The sequence below is a fragment of the Cinclus cinclus genome, chromosome 29, assembly GCF_963662255.1.
Source record: "Cinclus cinclus chromosome 29, bCinCin1.1, whole genome shotgun sequence".
Taxonomy (NCBI): Eukaryota; Metazoa; Chordata; class Aves; order Passeriformes; family Cinclidae; genus Cinclus; species Cinclus cinclus.
The window spans coordinates 4585922-4597132 of NC_085074.1; the positions used below are offsets into that span (position 1 = coordinate 4585922).

Here is an 11211-nt window from a genome sequence, read left to right on the forward strand (position 1 = left end):
TCCCATGAGCCAAGCCCCGATACCCATCTCTGAAATGCTGGTGATAAACTGAGATCCTGACAGCAGGTTCACTTGTTTTCTGCCTCCTCTACCTTTTCAGCTGCACCCCAGCTCTTGCACAACCCTCGCCTACCCGGGCCCCACTCCACTGCAGCTCAAAAATAGTATTTCCTCCTTTTCTGCATGAGTTCTTTTATTTGTGTAGCTCTGCCTCTGGCACCTGCGTGATCACCACTCTCCTTCCAGACAAACCACACTGGGTTCACTCACATCCTTTGGGTAACGGCTGCTCTCATCCCTGCCCTGCACCCCGTGCCATGGGGACCGGGCTCTGCCCGGGCACTGGGACGTGTCCTGCCCACCCCGGTGCTGTGTCTGCTCCCCACAGGGCTGGCAGTGGTGCCAGTGTTCCCAGGAGACCTCCTGCCCGTGGGGCAGTGCTGGGGAGGGTCCGTGCCTGTGGCAGACCTGGGGACAGCGTGGCCCTGCTGTGATGGGTCATTGTTTTCCCTGCTGACTCAACATCCTGGCTGCACAGATTTTCTGCTGGAGTTGCAGATTGTTCCCCATTTCCTGGGAGTGTGCTCAGGCTCTCTCTAGCACTCTGCTTTGGGATTATTTTTCACCGCAGCTCTCAGGGATCTGGTGTCTCTTGTCAGATCCTTTGTGGCTCCTTCGTCCTGTCTCATGGTGGCCCTTGGGGCTGGCAGTGATGGGTTGGTGAGTCGTCCCTTCCATCTCCCTCTGGAGAGCTCGGCTCTGGCTGAGTGACGGTGCTGGAACTGGAACAGCTGGCTGGGATGGGTTGGGTGGCCGTGGATGCAGGAGCAGCTCCCTGGGGAGGGAGCAGCCCACCCACCTGTGCCTGTCCCCACCCTGAAGGGTGATGCCAGAAGGAGCCCGGCATGCCGTACCTGGATCGGCAGAACCGTATCTGCGGCTTCCTGGACATTGAGGAAAATGAGACCTGTGGCAAGTTTCTGCGGAGGTATTTCATCCTGGACACCCAGGCCAACCACCTCCTGTGGTACATGGACAATCCTCAGGTAGGCACATGTGCCAGGTGTGTCTGTAAACCTTTCAGTGAGTCTGCAGACACATCCCAGCCTCCCTGGAGCAGGCGTCTCCTCCGGGTCTCCCCAGGTCGTGTCTGCTGTGTCAGAGTATCCCCTAGCTGACCCTGGCCATGACCAGGCTCCAGCCCTTCTGTGGCCTCTGTGGTCTCCAGGAATGTCCCAAGGAGCACAGCAGGCTGGTCCCACTGCTGAGGGGTCTGGGCTGAACCAGGTGCAGGAGAGGGAAGTGGCTGAGCCTGGCAGCTGCTGCCTGACCCCAAGGGCACAAAGGACAGGCTGGATTGCCCCCGCCACCTTCTCCCTGTCATTTACCTCCCACTGCTCATTCTGTGTGTTGCAGAACCTGGCCATTGGAGCAGGAGCTGTGGGATCTCTGCAGCTGACCTACATCTCCAAGGTAATGCTGGGGTGGGGCAGAGGGAAGGTGAGTGCTCCCTGTTTTCCCCTTGTCCTTGCGGCATTCCCGGGAGAGGTGATGGCTTGTCCTGGGAGCGCCCAAGGCCAGGTCCTGGTCCTGCCTGAGCTCGTGACCTTCTCCCTGGGATGAAGCCTGAGTGGAGCTGTGGGGAGCAGGGAGGGAACCCCAGCACAAGGATCCCAGTGCTGGGACCGTGTTCATTTTCACCCGTGCAAGGTTGGGGTGCAGGAGGAAGAGGAACTGCTCTGCTGTGAGGAAGGACACGGGGTGGCCAGGACTCAGTGGGAACAGGAGTGTGGTGTCGGTGTGAGCTGGGCACAGAGCTGGCAATCGGCTGAGCATTGAACAGGAGCTGTCCCTGTGCTCAGAGGGCAGTGCCCTCAAGGATGAGACCTTCTGGAAACTCACTTGTGTGTCCTAAGGGTGTTATCCATTCTCCTTGGGAAGGCAGAACTGTGCAAGAAGCAGCAAGTGTTGCAGGGCCAGTGACTGAGGCATGGAGCTGCGGCTCTGTGTGGAGACTGGAGCTGGCACTGTGCTCCTCCTGCAAGCCTCAGGGCCCCTCAGCTGCCCTGGGGGACTGGGGGGCTTGTGGCTGCCACGCCAGGCAGCTCAGCTTTATCCTGGAGCTGGATATAGCATTGGACAGATCTTTCTGTTCCTGCTGAATCATGATTTATAAATTAAGCGCAGATGAAGCAATGCTGGGAGGCTGAGCCTTCCCCATTTTGGAAAGAGCCTCACAAATTATATAGGTTTTAGTTTAAATGGAAATTGCTGCAGGACAGCATTTGGTCACAAACTGTGGGGTTGAGTTTTGTCAGTGGCTGGAACTACCAACAGTAAACATACCCAAAAAATGGAAGTTTGCTTGAGAAAACATATTTAAAGCATTATGGACTGGCTTTGAAGGAGGAGGACTGTCAGAATAAATACCCCATGCATGCTGTTTGTGGAGCCTCAGGGAATATTATTCTTATATAAATGATTCCTGCTCTTCAGGGAAAAACCACCGCTGTTTTCCCCTCAGTTCTCCTAATTGCTGATGAGAGTGACTATGTTGATCCAGAAGAATGGATGTGTTCAGGTCCTTTGAAAGCTTTCTGTCCTCTGCTGCACAGCTCAGCCAGTGTCTGAGGGGATGCAGGGGATGGAAGTCCTGGCTCCTTGCTGACCTTGCCCCGGGACCCAGCACCCTGTGCTGCATGTGGTCGGTGTTGTGACACGGGCCAGTTCCCTTCAGCTGGCACAGCTGTGTGGGTCCTGCTCAGGGGTCCTGCCTGGGGTGGCAGAGCCCAGGCAGGGAGCAGGGTGGGTGGGTGGAAACTTCCAGCTCTTGTGCCCATCACTGTCATGTGCTCAAGCAGCCTGTGTTATCTCTAGTTGTCTCTAATTCTTCCCCTGATTTGCCCTGTCACAGGTTAGCATTGCCACCCCCAAACAGAAGCCTAAAACTCCGTTCTGCTTTGGTGAGTGAGTGGGGTCTCGGTGGGCTCTGTGGGGGGACACCCTGCCACAGGAAGCTGCAGTGTGGGCACCTGCCCCACGAATCCTTCTGGCTGCTGCCAACTCTCCTTGTCCTTCCCTTCCCTGGCAGTTATCAATGCTCTGTCCCAGCGCTATTTCTTGCAAGCCAGTGACCAAAAGGACCTGCAGGACTGGGTGGAGGCACTCAACAGGGCTAGTAAGATCACGGTAGGTTCCTTAATGCTCTTCTCAATTGTTCCTCCCACCATCCCCAGGGATCCTTATGGCTGGGGTTCATTTGTGTATCTTCCTTCACCCTCCCAGCCCAGCTGTGGGGGACAGCAGCTGTGACCCTGGAAGGTCCTGTTGGAGGCATTCACATCCCCTCCTGCTCCAGGCCCTCCTCCTGTTGTTCCTGGCCCAGCCAGCTCCTCACTGTGGCTGTCAAAGGGCGGTTTTATTGTGCTTCCATAACTTACTGATTCAATTTTCATTCTTCCTGGAACCCCGGCTCTTGTGCTGAGGTGCAGTGAATGCCCCACACGGGGGGCATGACAAGGCAGGCTGTGCCTGCATGCACAGGGGCTCATGTGCCATCTCCTCTCGTGTGCTGTGTGCTCACAGAGCTGTGAGCTGATGCTCACTGACCCAGCACCTCGCAGCGTCTGTGCTCCGCAGCTGCCCCAGGGATGAGTTGTGCTGCTTCCCTGGGCTGCCCTGTCCCAGCCCTGTCCCACTCAGCTGGCAGTGCCTGCACCAGGGGCTTGGGAGCTCCAGGGAGCTCCTGCCTGGATGGGGGGGGTCCCTGAAAGGGCTGGGGGCTTCTGCTGGGCTGCAGAGCAATGGGGCCAATGCGTAACGTGAGCTGAGTTTTACTAGGTCGTGCACTGATGCATGTTGTTTATGGTAGGTAAACTGAATGTAAGGAAAAAATCGTGTAAGCAGTTTGATTGGAGCTTATCCATGAGATTTTTCTTTAAAATCCCCGGAGTGCCATGTTACAGTCTCTGTGGAAAACTCATCTGCAAGAGCAGACCTAGCTTGTATTTTCCTTCGCAGCAAATACAGTAATTGTGACAACTTTTGCACTTGATGCTACCAGTGCAACTGCTCTGGCTATTGGCCACAGACTTCACCTGCAGAGCTGTAGCCAGAGCCCGCCTGGCTCTGTGTGTACTGTCAGCATTTTCCGCCAGGGTCGCTGCCTCTGGGGCAGGGGGATCCTGGCAGAGGGGGGAGCTGGGGTGACAGCACAATGAGATGCATCTTCTGCTTCTGCAAGGAACTGTGGTGATTTCCATGGCCTGATTTTGGCCGCCCTTCCCGACTCTGGCTGTGCCCCAGCTGGACCGGCTCATCCAGCCCTTCAGGGAGGAGCTGTCATGGGCTGGCTGGGAAACCCAGGGCGATGGGATGGGAGTGATGCTGCCACTCTGCCCTGCTCTGTGGGGATTGGCTTTAGGGGAGTTGAAGTGCAGGGCTGGGAAGGGAAACTTGGGAACTCCCCTTTGTGTCCAGAGCCAGGTGCCAGAGGGAAGGAGCTGGGAAGGGAAGGGGAGGGAAGGGGAGGATACCAGTGCTGGGATCCATGTTGCTGCAGCCCAGGCTCTGCCCAGGAGTGTGGGGCCACTCACGGGGGGACACGGCCAGCACTGGGGTCACAGCAGTGCCCGGCTGCTCCCCCTCGTTAGCCAGACCTCCTCATTAAGCCTGGCTGTAAGTGGAGCGGGGACAATTAAAGGAGCAAATGTCCCACAAACTCACTGAGCTGCAGAGGCAAATCGCAGGCGCCTGTGAAGGGATGTTTAATCACTGAGCCCCTGTCATCTCTCTCTGGCTGTCACCCAGAGGGTTCCACACCCTCGCTGACTGGGGTGCTTGGCCAGGGGCTGTTTTTGAAAGGGATGTTGCTGCACTAGACAGAGATGGGGTGCCCAGTGCAGGTGTGGGGATGCCCAGCATGGTCACCCTGTGTCTCTCATCCCTTCCTTTCTCCCACAGGTGCCAAAGGGTGGCAGTGTCCCACCGGCCACGGAAATCACGAAGCCTCCAGTGGTGGCCCAGGCCCAGGAGAGGAAGCCCCAGGTGGCCTACAAAACTGAGATTGTTGGGGGGGTAGTGGTCCACACACCCATCTCCATCAACCAGGTGAGATGGGGTGCACTTTCATTTCTGGAAACTGTGTGCCTGCAAACCCTTCCCCCTGCAGGTATGAACGGCTGCTAGAGCACCCTAAACACCTCTGCTCTGTCTCACTCTGATGTGCGATGAGACCGGGGGTGTGAGGAGGAGGAGGAGGTCATGAATCTGCTCGGCTTCCTGGCTGTGGCCATCCACCCACGTGTCCTGGGTACAAATCTCCTCTGTAGGTACCCAGGGCAGAGGAACCCAGTGTCTGGTGCCCCACAGCAGCCACAGGGACTGTCCCAGGGGTGGTGGCTGGCATTTGCCAGGGCTCTGTGTCCCCTTCCCTGGCACGCAGCTGGGTGTGCACGTGGCCATCAGCGTCTCCCACGTTTGGGCACTTGTCCAGCTCTGGGTCTCACTTCAGCTCTTATCAGTGGCAGCACTAAAAATAGAGCAGAGAATTAGATCATAGCGGCAGTTTCTGCCGGCAGATGCTTTTAACACTTCCCTGGCCACAGGGTTTGGCAGGATGCAGAGGTGAATGGAAGGTTGTGTGGTGCAGAGGGGTTTTTTGGAGGTGGTGCATCAGCTGCCAGAATATTTCCGTGCTCTCGTTGCTTCCCCCGTGTGAAATGGCCATTCCCCCGCTGCAGCTTCCTGGGTGTGTCTGTGGTTTCCTGGCTGTGCCCCAGCCGGTGCTGCTCCAGGACTGCAGTGGGGAGTCCTGTGCTCTGGCTGCACCCCAGACCGGCCAGGGGCATCACCCCAGCTCCTGGGCATGGCACACTCCCAGGAGTGTCCTCACCTCTGGCTCTGGACACCACATCTGCAGTGCCTGGCAGAGCTGGCGCAGCTCTGGGTGTGGGTGGCTGTGACCTGTGCTCTGCTGCTCTGCTGCTCTGCACAGGGGCTGGGCAGCTCTTTGGGGCCAGAGGAAAAGCTGTTTGTCTGTTCTGGGGACAGGTGCTGGGCAGGCAGGTTTACCCAAACCATGGTCACAGCAGCCATACAAGGCTGGCAGTGGCCAAGGCCATCCTGCTGCCATGGCAATGCTCAAACCTTGGAGCAGGAAGGGCTTGGAGGGATGGGGAGAAGCTGAGTGCAGAAGATGTTTCATCTCAGCCATCCTCTGTGCTGCTGGGGGGAAGGGAGGGCACTGCTGGGAGGGTGCTGGAGGCAGGGCAGGGTCTGGGGTGCACTGGGGTGTGCTCAGGGGAGCCAGGGGTGGGTGCTGGGCACATGGTCATGGCCACAGCCCCTTTGTGCTCACAGCACTGAGCACTGCACTGGGGCAGGGACAGCCTGAGGCTGCAGGAGGCACAGCTTCCCTTCCTGAACTCCAAACACCCAAGTATCTTTGGGAGAACTTGGCTCTGAAAATGAGAACCAGAGACTTTATGGCTTTTCTGGGCAGTTTCTTCCTGTAGTATATTGTCTTCTCCCCTTGGAAGGCATTCCTTTCTAACTTGTGTTTGTCTGCTGGTTTTTGTTCTCCTCATACCTTCAGTGGTGCAGTCGAGTCACCTCTTTGTGCATGAAGCCAGGGCACATGGGCTCTATTAACTCCCCAATGCAGGGGATTATCTCCAGCCCTCAAACTGCCTTTCTGCAGCCCTTCTAATTTCTTGTTTTTAACACGATTGCCAAAAGGGTGAATAAGTACCAGGGCAGGAGCCCAGAAAGCTGCACACAATGAGAGAACATCAGCTCTGGGTTCTGGCTCGTTCCCTGCCCCTGTTCAGCCCTGAGCCCTTGGCTCACACAATTCACTCAGGGCTTGTGTCAGGTGGATTTTCCTTGCAGCAGGGACGGGATGTCCTGCCTGCAGCAGGGATTCCCTGGGTGCTCACACTGGCTCTGTTCTCTCGGGTGCAGGATGCTGGGGAGGGCAGTGAGGTGGCTGCTCACCCTCTGCTGCGGCGCTCACAGAGCTACATCCCCCCCTCGGCCACCAAACCTCCCGCCGGGCCCCCTGTGCTCAAGAGCGGCTTCTGCGTCAAGCAGGGGAACGTGGTGAGTGCAGGATCGTGGTGAGTGCAGGATCGTGGTGAGTGCAGGATCGTGGTGAGTGCAGGATCGTGGTGAGGGAGTGCGGGATCGTGGTGAGTGCGGGATCGTGGTGAGTGCAGGATCGTGGTGAGGGAGTGCAGGATCGTGGTGAGTGCAGGATCATGGTGAGTGCAGGATCGTGGTGAGGGAGTGCAGGATCGTGGTGAGTGCGGGATCGTGGTGAGTGCAGGATCGTGGTGAGTGCAGGATCGTGGTGAGGGAGTGCGGGATCGTGGTGAGTGCGGGATCGTGGTGAGTGCAGGATCGTGGTGAGGGAGTGCAGGATCGTGGTGAGTGCAGGATCATGGTGAGTGCAGGATCGTGGTGAGGGAGTGCAGGATCGTGGTGAGTGCGGGATCGTGGTAAGTGCAGGATCGTGGTGAGTGCAGGAGTGTGGTGAGTGCAGGATCATGGTGAGTGCAGGATCATGGTGAGTGCAGGATCATGGTGAGGGAGTGCAGGATCGTGGTGAGTGCAGGAGTGTGGTGAGTGCAGGATCATGGTGAGTGCAGGATCATGGTGAGTGCAGGATCGTGGTGAGTGCAGGATCGTGGTGAGTGCAGGATCATGGTGAGTGCAGGATCATGGTGAGGGAGTGCAGGATCGTGGTGAGTGCAGGAGTGTGGTGAGTGCAGGATCATGGTGAGTGCAGGATCGTGGTGAGTGCAGGATCGTGGTGAGTGCAGGATCATGGTGAGTGCAGGAGTGTGGTGAGTGCAGGATTGTGGTGAGGGAGTGCAGGATCGTGGTGAGGGCCGGGCAGGGGCTGGGGCTGCTGCTGCCCTGCAGGCTGGGGATGCTTCAGGGGTGCTCTGGATTCAGGACCTGGGCACAGAGTGGCAGGGCTGAGCACTGAGCAATTTCCTTCTCCTTTGCAGAGGAAGAGCTGGAAGCGGCGGTACTTTGTGCTGGATGAGTTTTCCATCAGTTACTACAAGTGTGAGCAGGTGAGCAGCTCCCCCAGGACCCTAAGCAGGGCTCTGGCACTGCTGCTCTGCTGGCACAGGGGGCTCTGGGGGAGGCACAAGCCAGCCCCGGGGCCAGCCAAGCCCACCACTGTCTCCTCTCACCTCTGCAGGACAAGGAGCCTTTGCGTTCAATTCTCCTGAAAGATGTTTGCAAGACTCACGAGTGCTTGGTCAAGTCTGGGTAATGCTCCCACCCGTGTTTCCCTGCCGTGGCTGGCTCAGGCCAGAGCTGCCAGCAGGAGCTTGGGCTGCTCCAGCTGCTCATGGGAAGTGGCTCTCGAGGTGTTTGCCTCAAACTAGCCCAGGCAGCTGCAGTGTCTCGGGAACAAGTTATTGCAGCAAACACTGATATAATCAAAGTAACCCAAAGATTTGCAATGAAAAATAACCTAAGAAAACAAACCTCTTCAGCTAAAGTAAAAATATAATGTATTAATGTGTCTCTGAACCATTTATTCCTAATAAGTAATAGCAAGCTGATATTTAAAATGAGCTGGGAGTGCAGTGGATTATGGTGGGGGAGGGCTGGCTGATGGTAGAGCTGGGGGCTTTCTGGCTGAAACTCTCCGGGGATCTAAACTCTTCTCAGAATCCCAGTGAGATCCAAGGCTTGCTTTCAATATGTTCCTCCCCAGCACACTCTAGAGATGACAACAAATACATGGTTTTTCTGTCCACGATGGCTGCTGGGGTGTGACTGTCTCTTCCTCACTGTTTCTAGTGACCTCCTGATGCGAGACAACCTCTTTGAAATCATAACGAGCTCCAGGACCTTCTACGTCCAGGTGAGCAGCTGAGGGCAGGATCATTTTTGGGGCAGAAGTTTCAGCTCTTGAGAAGTGGACTGTTCCCCACAGCCCTTCAGCGTGAACACGAGCAGATGGGGCTGTAACACCTGAGAGTGAGGGAGAACTGCGGGGGATTCACTTCTCCCTTGGGATTATTTATGATAGGGGCTGTTTGTGAGAGCAGGCGGAGGCAGAGCTGGACTTTGGGAGTGCCAGGACAGCCGAGCCTCACTGGGGCTGCTGTGTTTGCAGGCAGACAGCCCCGAGGAGATGCACAGCTGGATCCGGGCGATCACAGGGGCAGTCCAGGCCCTGAAAACCCGCCCCAGGGTAGGTCACGTACTGTGTTTCATATGTAGTGTCAAATGGAGATGGTGCCAACGTACAAGATACTCGTTTAGCGGATTATCTGCCCAGCCTCACTCTGCCCTGTCCTTGCAGGAGATGTCCTTCGCGAGATCCAGCTTCGTGGCCAGGCCCGGGGGCTCCTCGGCGCCCTCCCAGCCGCGGCCACCGGCAGAGGAGCGGCGAGCCATGGCCAAGGTGCCCTCCACGTCCTCCTGGCAGCCCTGGACGCCGGTGCCGCGGGCAGAGGGGCAGCGGGCGGCGCTGGGGGAGCCGCCGGACCCGCTGTCGGTGCCCGCGGAGCGCCAGGGCAGAGCCGTGCCCGGCGCTCGCCTGCGGCACCGCTCGGAGCCGCAGCAGCTCAAGGAGAAGCCGTTCGCCTTCGACCTGGATGATGAAAGTATCCGGACCTCGGACGTCTGACCGGGCACCGAGCCGCCCCCGGCTCCGCTCGCCGCCTCCCTGGCTGCCGGGGGTCCCTGTGGGTGGTTTGGGGTACTCGAGGGGGTCCCTTCCCTCCACCGCAGCCCTTCCCTGCGCTGCAGGATCCGTCGGTGCCCTGCTCTGCGGGGCGTGGGGTCCCTGGCTGCTCCTGCCCAGCCTTGGCCCCAGTGGTTCCATGTCTTGGAAGGTGCTTGCAGCACTGCCGGTGCTCACTGTGCAGGGCAGGAGATGCTGGGGACCTGTATGAGGGGACATCTTCTGCAACTGCATCCTTTCCCCACAAACGAGGTCTGGAGGAAGTGGCAGGAGGTCTTGGAGGCATGAGGGCGAGTGTGGCCTTTCTTGTGTTTGTAAAATGTTTCTCTCCCCTTTGATGCTGCTCAGATTCCCCAGAGCAGAGCTGGGAGACACCAGCCTGCACCTGCCCACACAGGGGACTCACTGCAGCTTCCCCTTACTGTGACTTATTCCCTCCTGCCCACACAAGAGTTTATCAGCAATCTGCTGGCTTTTAATTATGCTTTTTTTAATACCTGTGGTTCCTGTTGAACCCCAGCCTGGGCAGGTGCTCAACCCCTCCAAAGGCTTTTGGCACTTCCTGAGCATGAGCCAGGGAAGGCAGCTGGAGTGACAGTGGCTCCCAGGTTGGAGCATCTTCAGGTGTGCTGTCAGTTTTGCACTGTGCACACCTGGCCACAGATAGCCGTGCCAGGGGGTGAAGGACTTTTAGTAAAAAGCAATGAATACTGAGCACCTGATGGAACTGGGCAGACTTGTCTGGCCAACTCACCCACTGCCTGCCCGAGATGGAAACCAGCAGCAGTTTCTAGAGCAATGTGAATCGTCATTTCCATAACCAAATGAGCTCCTGTAGGTGTGATAAATAGTGTGTAGAAAATCCAGGTGTTCCCTCGGCAGAGAGATCATCTGATACCTTCACCCCACACGTGTGTGTAATCCCCAGTGTGTAAAACTGAGTGAGACCTCAGCTTCCTTTTCACTTCCCTGGCCATGACACGTCTTCTGCTCTGCAGGCTCAGCCCAGTGTGTTCCCCAGGAGCAGAACATCTGGTTTGTCCCAGCCCTTTCGGGGCATCCAGCTGTTTGACAGCTGCGCCTCAGCCTGAGCCTTGATTAGCCTGACCGACCTTAATGCAATCCCAGTTGTACCTTCCTGCCTTGGTCCCCTGTGGGACCAGTGGGGTGCTGCAGGATGGCACACTAGAGGGGTCTTCGTGCAGCTGGGGGAGGCAGGAATGGAGACTCCCAAGTTCAGGGGGGAGAGGGTCTCAAAGGGGATTGTGTGGAGGTGTTGGAGAGCACAGAGACCATGAAAATGGGTGGGAATCATTGCAAGCGGTACAGGACGAGTGTTAATATTATTTAATTGTAGTTACCTAGATCCTGCTGTTGTTACTTTTTCTGCTTCTTTTTGCTTTATTTGCACTAGAGTTTGAAACTTTCATTTTTTTTTAGGCTGACTTGCTGTTTGGCTCCTAACACTGTTTCAGAATGTTTTAGTAGTTTGG

General features: G+C 57.0%; 1 protein-coding gene across 2 annotated transcripts; it reads left to right on the forward strand.

Moving 5' to 3' along the window:
• Positions 1–464: 464 nt before the first annotated feature.
• On the forward strand, positions 465–10289 carry PLEKHA2 (pleckstrin homology domain containing A2). 2 transcript variants are annotated; one of them, XM_062510602.1, is made up of 12 exons: positions 465–1046; positions 1417–1473; positions 2915–2963; positions 3092–3189; positions 4963–5109; positions 5234–5242; positions 6964–7101; positions 8016–8084; positions 8216–8286; positions 8827–8890; positions 9146–9223; positions 9335–10289. In XM_062510602.1, the coding sequence occupies exons 1-12, from the start codon at positions 906–908 to the stop codon at positions 9659–9661; spliced, it is 1248 nt and encodes a 415-aa protein (XP_062366586.1). In that variant the 5' UTR covers positions 465–905; the 3' UTR covers positions 9662–10289. The 2 variants fall into 2 exon arrangements, with proteins under 2 accessions (XP_062366586.1, XP_062366585.1); XM_062510601.1 differs by lacking the exon at positions 5234–5242.
• Positions 10290–11211: the final 922 nt, after the last annotated feature.

Excerpts from the sequence above, each read along its gene's own strand:
- PLEKHA2 (XM_062510602.1), top strand. The coding sequence starts at position 906 with ATGCCGTACCTGGATCGGCAGAACCGTATCTGCGGCTTCCTGGACATT. Across the intron at positions 2,964-3,091 it reads TAAAACTCCGTTCTGCTTTG|TTATCAATGCTCTGTCCCAG; the intron begins GTGAGTGAGTGG and ends CTTCCCTGGCAG. Across the intron at positions 8,891-9,145 it reads CCAGGACCTTCTACGTCCAG|GCAGACAGCCCCGAGGAGAT; the intron begins GTGAGCAGCTGA and ends CTGTGTTTGCAG.